Source organism: Tetrahymena thermophila, assembly GCF_000189635.1.
Source record: "Tetrahymena thermophila SB210 genomic scaffold scf_8254565, whole genome shotgun sequence".
Lineage (NCBI taxonomy): Eukaryota > Ciliophora > Oligohymenophorea > Hymenostomatida > Tetrahymenidae > Tetrahymena > Tetrahymena thermophila.
In genome coordinates this window covers 140,115-154,998 of record NW_002476336.1, presented here as the reverse complement: position 1 = coordinate 154,998, position 14,884 = coordinate 140,115, and the positions used below count along the sequence as shown (strand labels likewise).

Sequence of the window (14,884 nt, the reverse complement as noted above, 5' to 3'; positions counted from 1 at the left end):
AATGGATATTACTATATTTAATATTTTCACCCAGTCTACATCATAGAGACTAAATAACACAGAAGGTGCATAGATCAAGTAGGAGTAAATCTTTAGGAAAAAGCTTAAAATATTTTAAATTATAGATATTTGATTATCTCTTTATTCATAAGGGCTTCTTTAAATAGTGCTCCAAATATAGTAAATGACATCAGTAATTATCATCAATAAAATGCACATGTTAATACTTAGAAATGCAAAAAATAAATTTTGACTGTATCTTTTTTTATGTTCATCACTTACATCTAAAGAACTTGCAATTCCATCAAAGCTTTTAAAACCCTACTTTTCTATGAACTTAGAGGTCTGCTGTGTTATTAAAAAATAAAAGTAGTACCCTATCTCTACTGTGAGTAAAATAATCCCTAAGGCATACTACCTTTAAAAGGAGTGAAATGTAATAAAAAACTGATTACAATAATACTCCTTTAATTTATTCATTTTAAGTCTTAATAAAAGCCTATCCTTCTTAAATAAATTATAATAATCTAACTTTTTTTTTTTTTGTTTATTCTTTTTGTTTAAATTAAATTAAAAAATATTAATTATATCGTTTAGTCTTTTCTTTTATTTTTTCTTAATTTACAATTTTTTATAGCAATAATTTAAGATATATTATTTTTTATCCTCAAAATTGAATGGTTGACTTATTTATATATACGCAAATTTTTATTATCTTTAATTTACCTATTTTGTTTATAAATTCAATTGAACAGAAAAAATTTATAAGGTTATCCATATAACTATGTTGTTTAGCGATTTTTATAAAACCAAAAATACGTTTAAAGTGGATCGCTAATATTAAAAATAAAATAACAAGTCTATTTCAATTTATTAAAAAACAGGATTTAAACGAATTAGATATTTCTTAATAATTTGTCTGGTTTTATTTGGTAAAACAAAATATCCCCTTTTTAGTTTATATTTTTGATTTATGGTTAATTACTAAATTGAAAGATCTAACCTAAAACTTACTTAAACGAAAAAAATCGGAAAAAAGTAAATAGGAAAAATACTTTCAAATTTGATAACTTACATCTAATAAATATTTAATTTTGAAGAAAAAGAATTTTTAAAATATAATTTAAATTAATAAGACTATTTTCTTAATAAACTTTCAAAATAATACAATAATTAATTATTTTTTGGTAATAGTAAGCTATTCCTCTTAAATTTTTAACATGCATGGGTTTGAATATATTTAATTTAGACAATTTTCTTTCTTAATGTTTTAACATTAAAAAGTTGACAATATTTTTAATCAAAAAATTATGAAAATTGATTATTGAAACTAAAAAAAGTTCTTAAAAATATTTTTAAAAAAACCTAATTTATTAAAAATTCATTTACAAACAGCTGTAATACAATCACCTTATTTAATTTACTCCTATTCTTTACTTTATTTTACTTTTAATATTATGATTTAAATAAATTTTGATTACTGAAGTAAAAAAGTAAAAAAGTAAAAAATATATGTAATATTTCTTATCAAATTGAGAATCTAATTTTAGTAAATTAATTAAGGATCTAATTTCATAGTGGATTATTAATTAATTAATTAGAACTAATTACTTAAAAGTATTAAAGATTTGAACTTTAAAAAAAAATAAAATTAATTACTTTTGATAATGTAGGAATTTGAAAAAATTTTTGTTTTTTATTGCTAATTTTTGCTAAATAACCAAAGAAAGAATTTATCAGATGAAAAATGATCAATAATTTAATTTACACATATTTTTTTTCAAGACATACAAATACGAATGAAGAAAAATAACATTAAAATTCTATTTTTAAAATTTTTTTAAGTTAATTTTTTAATAAATATATATAAAGGGAAAGAATAAGAAACAAGAATAAAAGCAAACAGAAAGTCAAATCAATCATTTTATTTTATTAAGATAAGAAAGCATGTATGAATTATCCATAATAATTTATATATCAATAAGACTAAGGAGTCTTCTTGTTTGATTCATTTCAAATTAAGTTCTATAATAAAATGTTATCCATCCGAAATAATAAACAATTACTAAAATACTGATTTGTAGTACTGTTAATATTATTTCTGTTAACTGCATTTGATTTATATAACTATTACCTTTTTGAGTTATGAAATCTGAAAGACTATTAATGACTGATGTCATAAATTTGAAAAATGAATCAAAATTTTTAATATCGAAATCAGTTTGCCATGATTACATTATTTTGTAATAATTAGCTTAGTCTGCAGATACAGATGTTTAGAAAGCAGAATTAAGCTAAGTAATATAATATTTAGAAGCAGTTTGTAACCCTTTTTTGAGTATAAAGTTTTATTATTGATCACATATGCTTAAATTAATATTATATTTGGTGTTTTATGAAAAATTTGGATTAGCTTTTAAAGTTTGGCAAATATCTTACTGCAAAACAGGATAAAAAAACTTTTCATAATCTATCTACCCATATCTAGTTTATTGTTATGAGTCAGAAACTTTAGCGCTGAAATCCTGTAAATTATTCTCAGCTAGATTCAATATTTAAGGAGCCATTTATTCAAAGACTTAAGAGTTGTAAAGTGCTCCCTGCTACAATTTAAAATTAGAGTATATAGTTGCATAGGTAAAGTATATAGACTCACATAAAGAATTCTTCAAATTAAAGAGTGAATCTATAAATTAATTTTTGATTTAAAAAATATTTTTAGTAAAAGAAATATAAATATATAAATTAAAAATTTTACGTATAAAATTAATAGTGACCTTTTGCTCATCCTTAAAATTCTAAGCTAGTATCTAATTGATAATTGGTATAGTAATTATAATAACAAATAGTACACACAAACCCAAGCAGATTTTTAAAGTTACTTTTGGTAGACTATTAGTTAGAGAAGTATTTTTTTTTTTTTATGATATTTCCAGATTTCTACAAATAATTTCTTTAGCTGTTTAGTTTATTAAGAATTCATTTCTTTTTTTATTTAACTAAGCAGTATTTCTTACTTATGATTAACTTTATCTTTTGATGCTATCTTGCCTCTTATTTTAGACATTTTTAGAATTAATACCCTTACTAAATGTAGTCTAAGTCATACTTTACAAAAAAATCAAACTTGGAGAAGCTATTTTCATAATATTTGTATAGGATATCGTTGAGAATAGTCTTAAAACTTCTTCTCTTTACGTCTAAATATATGCATTTATAGGTATAATTAGAAAAACCATAGAAAATGAAAGAGTTATACTCAAAATCATTAGTAATTAAACATTTTATTAAATAGAATCTAAAGATTTTGTTGAACTATCAATAATTATCACATTCAAATCATCCATTAAATTCTTGTATAGATTGTAGTTATCTGTAATAATAGCTGCTTAGTTTGTATAATCATCTGGGAATTAGTAATAGCTATTATGTGCTGACATGTATTGTTGAATAAACGTTGATTTACCAGTAGTAATATTATATTACTTTATTGGAAAAGAGTAATAATCTTACATATTGATAAAAGTAATTCTATCTTTTGTTATTTATAAAAAATAAGGCGAATAATCATAATTACTGTCCATTTAGCTTCTAAACAAATTATATGTTGATACTGAAAGCTATTTTATTTGCTACATATTATCTTTCTCAAGGCTTATCCATTGAGAATTAAAATTAGGAAAGAGTTATTGTTAAAAAATCAAGATCATTTGTATGCTATACTTTATCAAAGTTGTTTCTGAGGATGTTTCCATAGGCCACTAAACGAATTAATAATCAGTAATAGCCTTACTAAAAGCATTCTAAATAGAAATATACTATATAATGATCATACTAACAATCAAGAGAACTGATAAACTTCCAAACAAGTTAAGAATTTATAAACCGAAACTTGTTTTTATTGACATTATCTTCTTTTCAACAGTCTTTAGTGCCTCTTAAGTGCTGCTCTAAGAACTTTATATTGATGATTAAGCAGCTCTTATTTTAGTACTATTTTTTATTTTAGATGCTTAGAAACTAGAATTACCATTATCACTACTAACATAATCTATTTGCTAACCAGATTATTATTATTTATAATTTCTTCCCGTAGTATCTCCACCTTAGGTAGTTTATTTTAGATAGTTATGTCTTTTTTGTTAGTTTTGCTAATCATCTGATTCTTGCATCATTTCTTAAATTTAAGTTTAAGCTATTGCTGGGGAGCTTTTTATATCTGCATATTCTATGTAAATATTTTCATTATTAAAAGGATGGATGCTTTTTTAGTTTGGGTTTGTTAATATTGAATTATTTTAATTTAAATGATCTCGAGCTGTCAAATGACCCAATTAAAAAGAATTGTTAAAATCCTTTGCAAAGCTTTGAGTTTCTAAAGTAGCCTTTTTCTATCTAATACTTTAAACATTTTTTATTTCCAAATTAAACCCACTGCTTTCATCATTAACATCTTTTTCCTCTATCTTCTAATTGAAAATATCTTGCTTTAGTGTTGGTTCTTCAAATCCTAGAAGTTAATTAATACTGTTGACGTGTTTTGATGTTTATGAAATTTTAGACTATGGTATTTAAATTATGCTGTTTGGCTGTAACTCTATACGCTATGTTGAAAGAGTTGCATCATCTTAACTCTTGTCAGATTATTATTTAAGAAATTGCGTCTTTTTAAAATTTGCTGATAAAAAATAATCAACATTTGATGTTTAACTCATTGATCTCTTGGTATCATTTATTGCTGTACTGTTAGGAGATAATAAACAATTACTAAAAAGCCTTTCAGAACTCAAAATTTAATTTGTGTGTTTTGTAAAAGTCTGCAAATTTTCTTATTTAGACTACTCTCTGAAAGATTTATTAAAGCACTATTCATAAGCTTCAGAATTAAATTCTTATTAAAAACCTATTTTTAAAAATAAAATTTTGAAATTTGATGTTTTAATTAAGTTAGATTTAATATTAATTTGAAAAACATTTAAAGTTAGAATTAAGATTTAAAAATACCTTGATTCGATAGCAGTTTATCTACTTCCTCTCTGAGTAGAGAAAGCTCATATTGAATGTCTTTTTACTTTCGAATTTTTTAAAATTTATTAATTTATAGGATGCAAGATTTAAAATCTGAAGAGCTAAATCTAACCAATTTAAAATCAATTAAAAAAGCCTCAAAATCAGGGTTATTGCTATAAACATCTAAATCTAAATTATCTTATTTTTGTAACTTAGAAGTTTTATTTTTAAAATAATTCCTTGCTTATTGCCCTTCTGCATTTTTAGAGGGTAAAAAGGCAATTGTTTGTTTCAATTAATTATCATTATTTTTCAAGTAATATTGATAGCTTAATAGAGGAATTATCTTACATATATCAAGTTAAGATACTTCTGAAAGCTTGTAATGCTATTCTAAATATAACTCGAAAAAATCTTTAGTTGTTAAATTAGTTTTAATGTGTCTTTCTTTGTTTTCCAAAAGCAAATAATGATATTCTGAATCAATCACTCTAGTAATCACGACTAACCCAATTTCATTAAAATGGGAAACATGGTCTACAGAAACTTCTAATTAAATTGGTAATCCGAATCCTTAACTTGTAGCAGCTATTGAAAATGACAATTTAATTATCTATTCATTATTAAGACCTATTTGGGAAACAAAATTTTTCATTTTTTAATTATGAAGAGTATGAATAGAATTTGGTATTATTAAATTTATATTTTGATTTAAAGGATTTTTAAACCCATAAATTGAAGTAAATGATTCTTATACTCTCCATATTAATCCTAACTCAGAATTTCTCACCTTTAAGAAAAAGGCGCAAACGTTTTTATCAAAAGGATCATAAATATTACTTTTATTAGAGTAGGAGCTTAGTCTGGATTCTATTTTTGATTTTTATTCATATTAGCCAGAGTTCTGTTTCTTTATTTTTGAGGCTTTAGCTTTTTCTTTATGATTCTTACTTTTGTCTATGATTGATTTTTAAGTATCTATAAAAGCTAAAATATCCAAATACAAAGAAATAAGTTATTTCAAATTTTAATTTTGGTAATTTATTTTTGCTAGTGTTTACAGTTTTTTTTTAAAACTAATTCTCATATAAAATAGATTAATTGCAAACTTCTAAAATTCATTTATATCTACGAAATCAGTATTGAGCAAGCTCATTAACTTTAATTTTAATACGACGCACTTTTCAAATTATTCTTGAGCATTTAGAAGGGTTTCCTCAAAGATTAGACCCAAAACTAATTAATTTGTGCGTTTATCTAACTCTTCAAAATTACTTTTTGACTTTTCTACCAAATAATTAATGTATAATTAAAAAAAAATAGACTATGTTGATATTTAGCTTTTAATTAGCTCAATTTAATACAAAACATTAGCTCTAATTCCACACTATTCAATCAAGAAATTGATATAATAAAAATCAATATTATTAATGGTCTTGTTTTTAATATTCCAGCTTTTCATTTGTAAGAAGCACTAATCAATATGAGTTAACAGAAATTTTCTATTAATGTAATCATCAAATTTACTTTCAAGGACTGATTATGCTTTTGTTTGAGATTTTAGAGAGAGATCTTTGAGGTTGACATCCTTAATTTTAGTTGAAATATATTTTAGATTAAGAAATTATCACTAAGAAAGAATGCTAAATATTTAAATATGTGTAAAAATTATAATTATCTGATTTGTGAATTTTTAATTAAGAAAATAAGCAATTTTGTATTTCTTTTTTTTTTCTATTTAAAAATCAGAGTATATTTTAATTAATTTGAAAAGTGTAATCTTAGTGAGAATGATATTTATTTACCTATGAAAATTGACAGAAGCACCTCTTTTAATTTGAACAGTAAATAATATGATCACTGGCAATAGTTTCTAAAATGTAAGAATAAGGATTTAAGAAATAGTCTATAGAGTTAAATCTTTCCAATTATTTACAGACATTTTAGATATAGAATAAAATTTTATTTTAATTTTTTTATTCTATCCATTCATTTAATTTAATATATCCTTCTTCAAAATTTGTTTAGATTTTATGGTTCTACTATACAAATTTGTACCCAAAACCACTAAAAGACATCATTAAAAATATAAAGCTTACTCTTTCTAGATTACTTCTTAATAAAATCGCTAAAGTTACAACAATCAAATACGCAATTTCAGTCATCAATTTAAAATTTCTGATCTAAAAACTAATATATTCCCTGTATTTTAATGTGCAAGCTATTGAAAAGCATATGTATAAAAAGCATAAAAAATCTTAGGCATCTAATTACAATACTGCGTTATTAAAAGCTAAAACAACTTAAATCAGAATTTTAAATACTGAAGCAGAATTCAGTTAGATTCTAGAAAGCTTGTCTGAAGTATTTGAAAATAAACAATAATCAAAATCATGTAGTTCTATAGCTATACCTATTTATATATTATTTTAATATAAATTTATTTCATTATAAACAATTTTGATGGGTATTTCCCTTAAAATAAAAAATTGATAAATTAATGAATGCGTGATTAATAAAATTGAGGTTTGTCCTTAATTATAACTTCATAAAATTTATATTGATCAAAATTATATTTTCATGCTCTTTTTTACTATTTTCTTATCTTTGAAAGTTTAAGGCTACTGGTGATATAATTTTTTTTACTTTTTAAATTAAGGATTTCTCATAAGATTAGGTATTATTAAAGTCATGATATAAATTAATATATGAAAAGTGCAATCTAATAATGATCAAAGTAATTAAATTAACTATTACCAAAGAAGATGGTGAAAATTAAATTTATAAAAGCTAACGGACTTGGTAAATTTATCATTGAGCCCCACAAGCTAGGGATAAATATTACATTCATATATATTTTACATAGAAAGCTAACGATATTCATAAATATCCCTTCCGTTTTATATTGTTTTTTGAATTTGTAAGTAGCTAAATCAACTAAGAAAGCCAAAAAAAAAACAAAATTATATGATATGCTAGCTACAAAAATGACTGATTTCCATACTCCATAAGTTTTATCTAAATACAAAGAGTCTCTAATTTCATTAAAACTTTATTTATCATTCTTCTATATTCTATCAATTACGCCTTAAGCAGCTAATAAAAATATAAGGCATAATAGATAAAAGAATAAGAGAACAATAGCAAAAAGAGTATTTCTCTTAACACTGTGAAATGTGATATAAAATTAGTTGATGTAATATTCCTTTATAATCATTCACTAGACCTAAGATAGACTATGTATCTAAATATTAAGTTTTACCTTTTTAATTTTTTTTTAATTTTTTTTTTGCTATATTAATTTATATCAACTTCAAAAGCTATTAGCAAAATATTAATTTTTTGATTGTCGTATAAATAGTGAATTCCTAGAGCATTAAAATAGGAGTAACTTGATAGAAACAAATTAAAATTATATAATTATAAATAAAAGGACCATAACCAACGCATATTTTAATTTTTTTAATGCTACCAAAAATAAAAAAGCTAAAGATATATTTTTAGCAAAAATATTTAATAAAAATTAAAAACTTTTTCATTTTAAGCCTATTTATAAACAAAAATAATTTATTTTTTATTCTAATTTTCTAATCAAATCACTTACCAATTTTTGATTTTATTATATATTTTTCTCTTAAAGATAATTGACTAAGTGTGATTATTTAAGTTAAAAATTCCAGATAAATATTTTTTTTTATTGTTACGCACTCGAAAAGAATTTAAATTGAAAGTTAACTAATTATTAACTTTTCTTTTACATTTTTTTAGTAACTTTAATTGTAAAAAAAGTAAGGGGTTTTCCAAAAGCAAGAATAAGAAAAATATAAATCTTTAAATAATAGAAAAATATCCCAATAATTTTTTTATTTTAGAAATATTTTGATTTAAATAGACTACTGATTTTGGTAATTACTATTTTAAATTAGATAAATTTATTAAAATATGCGTTGTAACTTCTTAGCTAAGAAAAATCTCTAAAAATTCATTATTTAGTTAATTTATCTTAATAAAAGATATCTTATTCATGTTACTTTTTATATTTTTTAAATTTTTGAATTATGATTAGTAGTTAGAAATATGTTTTTTTCCATTATTCCATTAATTTTTTTGTAAAAATAAAGAAATGAATGAAATAAATTTATCTTTACATCAAAAAGATAAAATATAGAAGAAATTTAACAATTAATAAAACGGTAAGTTGTTAATTTATCATCTTAATTGTGTAAAATTAAAAATTGAAGAAAAATTAAAAATAATTTCTCTCTATTAATATAAAATTTATCAATGTAATGTTAGATTTTTACCTATTAAACAAATCTTCATAACTAAATTATTATTTACTATCGAATTAAAATTGAAAGCATATTAAATAACAATGAAATAAAAATCTTTTATTAATTTTCCTATTCTGATTCTAATGATATCTTAGATACTCTTAAAATTATAAAAAGCTTCAATATTAAATTTCTTGAAGATATAAATATTTTTCCAAAAATAAATTAAGTAGAAGTAATAATAATTTAGATTACAGAAAATAAATAAATATAATAAAAAATATTCAAACCTTGATATCTAAATGAATTATTTAAGTCTTCTGTATCTATTTATTTTAAGACTCAAATAAATATTTTGTTTATATAAATAAATTAAGAATTTTTTCGAATTAAAAAAAGTGTAAAATTATCTTTCTTTATTGCCATTTGATGTAACAAATTAAAAAAAGAACCACCAAATATTTTAAGAGTTATTAATTTGTTGGATATAAATAAATGATTTATATTTTGTGGTTAGAACTAAGATAAATACAAAAATTCTTATATGTTTAAAATTATATTTTGAGTATAAACCCATACATACATACTGATTGAGTCAATTTTCCAAATCCTTTAAATTTATTTTATTTTTTTTTAATTTATTATTTAAGCCTTATTTTATTAAGAAATTTAAATTTAAAATTATGCATTATTTTTTTTTATAAGTGTAAAAATTATTTCATTAGCTTGTATTTTTTTATAATTAACTAAAGATTTAACGAATAATAGGTAAGAAGTAATCTAAAAATTAATGTGCTTTTTTTAGATTGAATCTTTTTTGAATTACACAAATCAAAACCAAAACTGAAAGATATTTTAGGTGAAAGAAAAAGAATCAAATTATATTCAAATTTTACTTTAATTTTAATTTATTAATTACTGAAGTATTTTAGAAATTAAAAAAATTGTTAAATCTCAAAAATATGTATATTTTAAGGTATTACTTAAATATTTTAAAAATTGAACAGTATTTTAATTTTAATACAGTGTAGGGTTATTAAATTATCAAATAATTAATATCTAAGTTAATAGACTTAAGAAATATTTTTATTAAAACAGAAAAAATACTTAACATTTTTGTTTGATGCCTCTTTATCAGAATCAAAAAAATTTTTTTTATTTTAATCAACCTGGCTATGAAAAAAAGATACAAATAAATACTAATCTTAATATAATTTGCAAAATAAAAATAAATAGTTTTAAATCATTTTTATAATTAATTGATAATGTAATTGTTGCTTATTATATGATCTAAAGAAATTATTTCTAAGATTTGTTTGGAAAATCGAGACTCTTATTCAATGTACACTCCTACGTATCTAGTTAAAAATATGCAAAGAATTATGATAAAAGAGTTGTATGAAATCATTATTATAATCTAAAGAAAATCCATATACTCTAAATAATCATTACTCATTTAAATGATAAAGTTTTTGAGGATGTTAATAGTATTAAGCATGTAATCAACATACTAATCGAACTCAAGCAAGTTAAATTGTTAAAACCACTTCTAAAATATTATTTTTGAATTCATATCTTGTGGATCACTAAGTATTTCATAGATTGGTTTTATCTAATCATAAAAATAAGTAACTGAAATTTAAAAACCTTTTGTTAAAATTTAGTTTCTTATTTTTTTGCAATCTTAGTATTGAAAGTTAGTTGCTGTAAAGTTAGTAAATTGAGGAAAATTTTATATTGGGTCACAGATATTTTCTTTAAGAATTTTATAGAAGAAGTTGTTATAATAATTTTAATAAAATCTTTTCTAATCTATAGTCTTGCTCATAAAATTGCTTAAATCTGATAGACTTTAAGAATTTAATTAAGTAAATATTGGCATCTCATTGTCATATTCATCTTGCAAATAAATTTAGTTATTTGGGTTCATTCTTTGATATATTAATCCTATATTTAAGTACATATTACTTGCGATTTAGCTTTTCATATCATAAAGGAGATCTAATTTATTAATTATTTTTAAATATTTAAAATTAGTTAAACAAAAAGTATAAATTATTTACTCATTTGAGAAAGGTTTGTTTGACATTCCTGAGTTTGCAAAGAAGTAATGTAAGAAACTATCTAAGGAGGTAAGACTAAACAAGTAATTATTAATGCTTAGATTAATAATAATTTGAAGGAAAAAATGGGTAAATTTGTTGTTACAGAGATCATTTTTCTTTTCTAGTTTTTTTAAATACCATGCAGGAATTCGTTTTGTTTAAAATAATTTTTACCTTATTAATAAGTTTAAGAAACTTATGCATTGTTTGTTACTTGATAAAGGTATTGGTTATTTTTAAAATATTCAAAATTTTTTTAAACTATGTCAAGCTCTTTTCTTATTTCAGTTAAAGCCTCAGGTGAAAAAGTAGTAATTAGCTTTAAATAGCTTTAGTTATTAAGAGTAATGCTGTATTTTATTGTTAAAAGTTATATCAGTATCATACATGATATTGCTATTACTATGTAAGACATTTGTTGATAATTTTAAGTAATATAAACCATATTTTATTAAGCATCTTATTCAATAATATCTTATAACTCAGTTAATATAGTATTAAAATGAAGAAAGTTATTTACATCAAATGCTTCTTCATTTAATACATCATAAACTTGTGTAGAATAACGATGTACCATATTAAAATAAATAAATAGAAAGTAAAAATAAGAAGTAGTTTAATTCGTCTTTACTCGATTAAAGCTTTTATCATCTCTAAGCCATGTAAATGTGAATGGTATTTGAGTTGTATTTTAAAAATATGGGTAGTATTATTTGTCGCTTCTAATTATTTGAGTCATAATATCATCAAATTACTAATTATCTTACTTAATTCTCTATATATTAGTTAATTTAAACTCCTGCCAAGATTTATCTTACTTTATACCAGGGAAAATATCCTCATCAACATACCTAATATACTAAGAGTAATACATTTAAGTTGAAGATAGAGACCTCAGACTCATTGGTAAAGAAACATGAATAAGTTTGTCTCTTTGATTTATGAACAAAGTTCTAGCAAGAAAATAATAAGCTATTGTCAAAGCCCAAATGGATAATATACCGAAAACACTCAATAGCACTGCTAATTTAACATAAGATATCCTTTTTTTGCATTATGGTATCTCTAACTTAGTAATCAAATGTCTTTTTAATTTTTCTATTTTTGAAATGTGCCTGCTGTCAATTGAAGGTTATTGTTATTATAATTTCACTTTTTGTAACTTTATTTTTGGACTTTTAGCCTTGTTTTCATTTTCATAAGAAATTTGTTCAATTTAAATTTTTTCATGAAATGTTTTATTTTCTGACTTAGAAAGACTATTTTCTTCAGTATTTTCTAAGCTGCTTTTAATTTTAGGAGTCTAATCTAATTATAAGTGCTAAGTTTTATTTTGAATAATTTCATTTGACGATATTAAAATTTTTTATGTCGAACTTAATTCATTGTAGTTGCAACGATTAGAATTGCTCAATACTTAAATTAAATCAAAACCTTTACACTCTAAGTTAGCGTTTTGGTATTACTATTCCATAATTTCGGACGTTGTTTATTCACTTAAATTCACTAATTTTTAATTTGGAATTGTTCTTTTTTCCATTTTCATTGAGTTAAAATCTAATTAAAATTTTTAATTAAAAATTAATTATAAATAATAAAAAATAAATGTTTACTTTTTTCAGGTAGTATTTAACTATATTCATAATTTAAATGTTTAAAATTGTTTGATAATTCATTTTATTTAAGAATTTAATATTTAAGATCATTAATTAATACTTACTGCTCTTGGTTATCTACTTTTTAGATATCACTGATTTCTAATATAGTAAAATGCTCATTCATTATTTAATGAATTTTTAAAGAAATTTAGTATATTGAATTTTGTGAACTCTGAGTTAGTAATTATAAATATTAAATGCTATTGTAAGTTTAAGTGAATAATAAGCTGCCAATTTAATTGAAGTTTTCTTGTTAGTTAGGTAAAAATAATAAAGCTTTTTAATGAACATTTTTTTTTAAGCTTTAATTATCGCTTTTCAAACTTTTCTTTAAAGAAGGTATCAGATTGTTAATTGCTAATTATTTTAGTCCTTTGTTTGTGGAATATTTTGATAGATATTGCTAAACAAATTTCTAAGTTCCACAGATAAATTATGAAGTACTTGAATTCATTAAAATAAAATGTTTATCATGATCGATTTGCTTGATTGAACACATCAATCCAAATTATTCTTTCTCATAAATTACTTATAATTTCATTTTAATGGAAATAGTTTTAGCATAACCGTGCTAGTCTATACCAAGCAATACATTTTTATGAAAATTATTCAGGTCATTAGATAAATTAAAATTACTAAAGACTTTTTATACTTATTTATTATGGTATTAAGTAATTTCATCAGGTATGATAGAGTTCATGTGCAAATTTAAATTTTTATTAAACTAAAATATTTGACTAAATTTTTTATCGTATTTTAAAATTTAACCAAATGAAAATTTATTCAGAGAAACTAAAAAGCATGATTCCTATTCACTTAGAAATTCTTTAATATCATCTGCCTAAAATAATTATTTTTATCTTTTTCTATTCTAAATACTGAATTTATGGAAAAATATTTCATCAACAGCTTATTCAAAATAACTAAATTCAGTAAAATCATTTATATTTTCAGAGAATTTAGTAGTCTTCAATATTTTTAATAATTTACTTTTCTCTGAAAAGTATTCCCTTGATAATTTTTAAAGTTCTAAAAGGTTGATTTTATCTTAATTTAATAAAACAATAATTTATTATTTTTATTTAAGGCATATAGAAATAGAGTCATTGATTTATTTAGCATTGTCCTCAAATAATCTAACCTAATTTAACTGCAATACTATTTCTTAGTGATCTTTATATAGTTTTGAGCTAAATTTTTCCTTTTACTTGTATTTCAGCTATTATAAGTACATTTATTATAATAAAGAGCAGTATTAGTTTTATTCCAAATAAAATATTTCTTAAGAAGATGGAATTGCAGATTCGCATACCTCTATCAAAAAATTTATATAAATCAAATGTGTTTCAATTTACAGATACTTTTTTTTTTAAGATAATATTTTCTTATTCTTTTCAAAGCAGCTAATTATGAAATCAATAAAAAATAGCTTCCTTTTTTCACTGCTAAGTAAATTTTATCTCAAATCTTAATCAATCTTTATTTTATAAAAATAATTTCTAAAATTATTATTTTAAAAAATTTATTTACATTAAAATTGCAGAAGCAATCAGGATATTTGTGGCATGTTTGAGTATGATAAATACTAATTTACTCTATAAGCAAAGAAAAAGCATCATTTTCATATTCTCCATAACTTAATTTCAATTTTTAATGAATGTTTTGTAAAAAAAAGTTAAATCTATAAGTTGATAACGAGGCTGATTATTTATTTTAAATTTTTTTTAATATAAATTCTCCATATTATATTTACTAATAGTTATCATTATCAAATGCATTATAAATTTTAATAGCTACTACAGAAATAAGAAGAATTTATGTAAAATTAGATAGCTGG

General features: G+C 21.7%; 2 protein-coding genes across 2 annotated transcripts; both read right to left on the bottom strand. All coding sequences in view use genetic code 6, as the record gives it.

Moving 5' to 3' along the window:
• Positions 1-1,919: 1,919 nt before the first annotated feature.
• TTHERM_00470850 (transmembrane protein, putative) lies at positions 1,920-8,227 on the bottom strand (the record flags this gene model as incomplete). The annotated part of the gene is made up of 5 exons (XM_001032975.2): positions 1,920-2,686; positions 2,759-4,903; positions 5,005-6,598; positions 6,816-7,423; positions 7,768-8,227. The coding sequence occupies 5 exons, from the start codon at positions 8,225-8,227 to the stop codon at positions 1,920-1,922; spliced, it is 5,574 nt and encodes a 1,857-aa protein (XP_001032975.2).
• Positions 8,228-10,527: 2,300 nt separating this feature from the next.
• TTHERM_00470840 (transmembrane protein, putative) lies at positions 10,528-12,929 on the bottom strand (the record flags this gene model as incomplete). Its single annotated transcript, XM_001032974.2, has 2 exons — positions 10,528-11,285; positions 11,348-12,929. 2 exons carry the CDS (start codon positions 12,927-12,929, stop codon positions 10,528-10,530), a joined length of 2,340 nt encoding a protein of 779 aa, XP_001032974.2.
• Between the last annotated feature and the right edge of the window lie 1,955 nt (positions 12,930-14,884).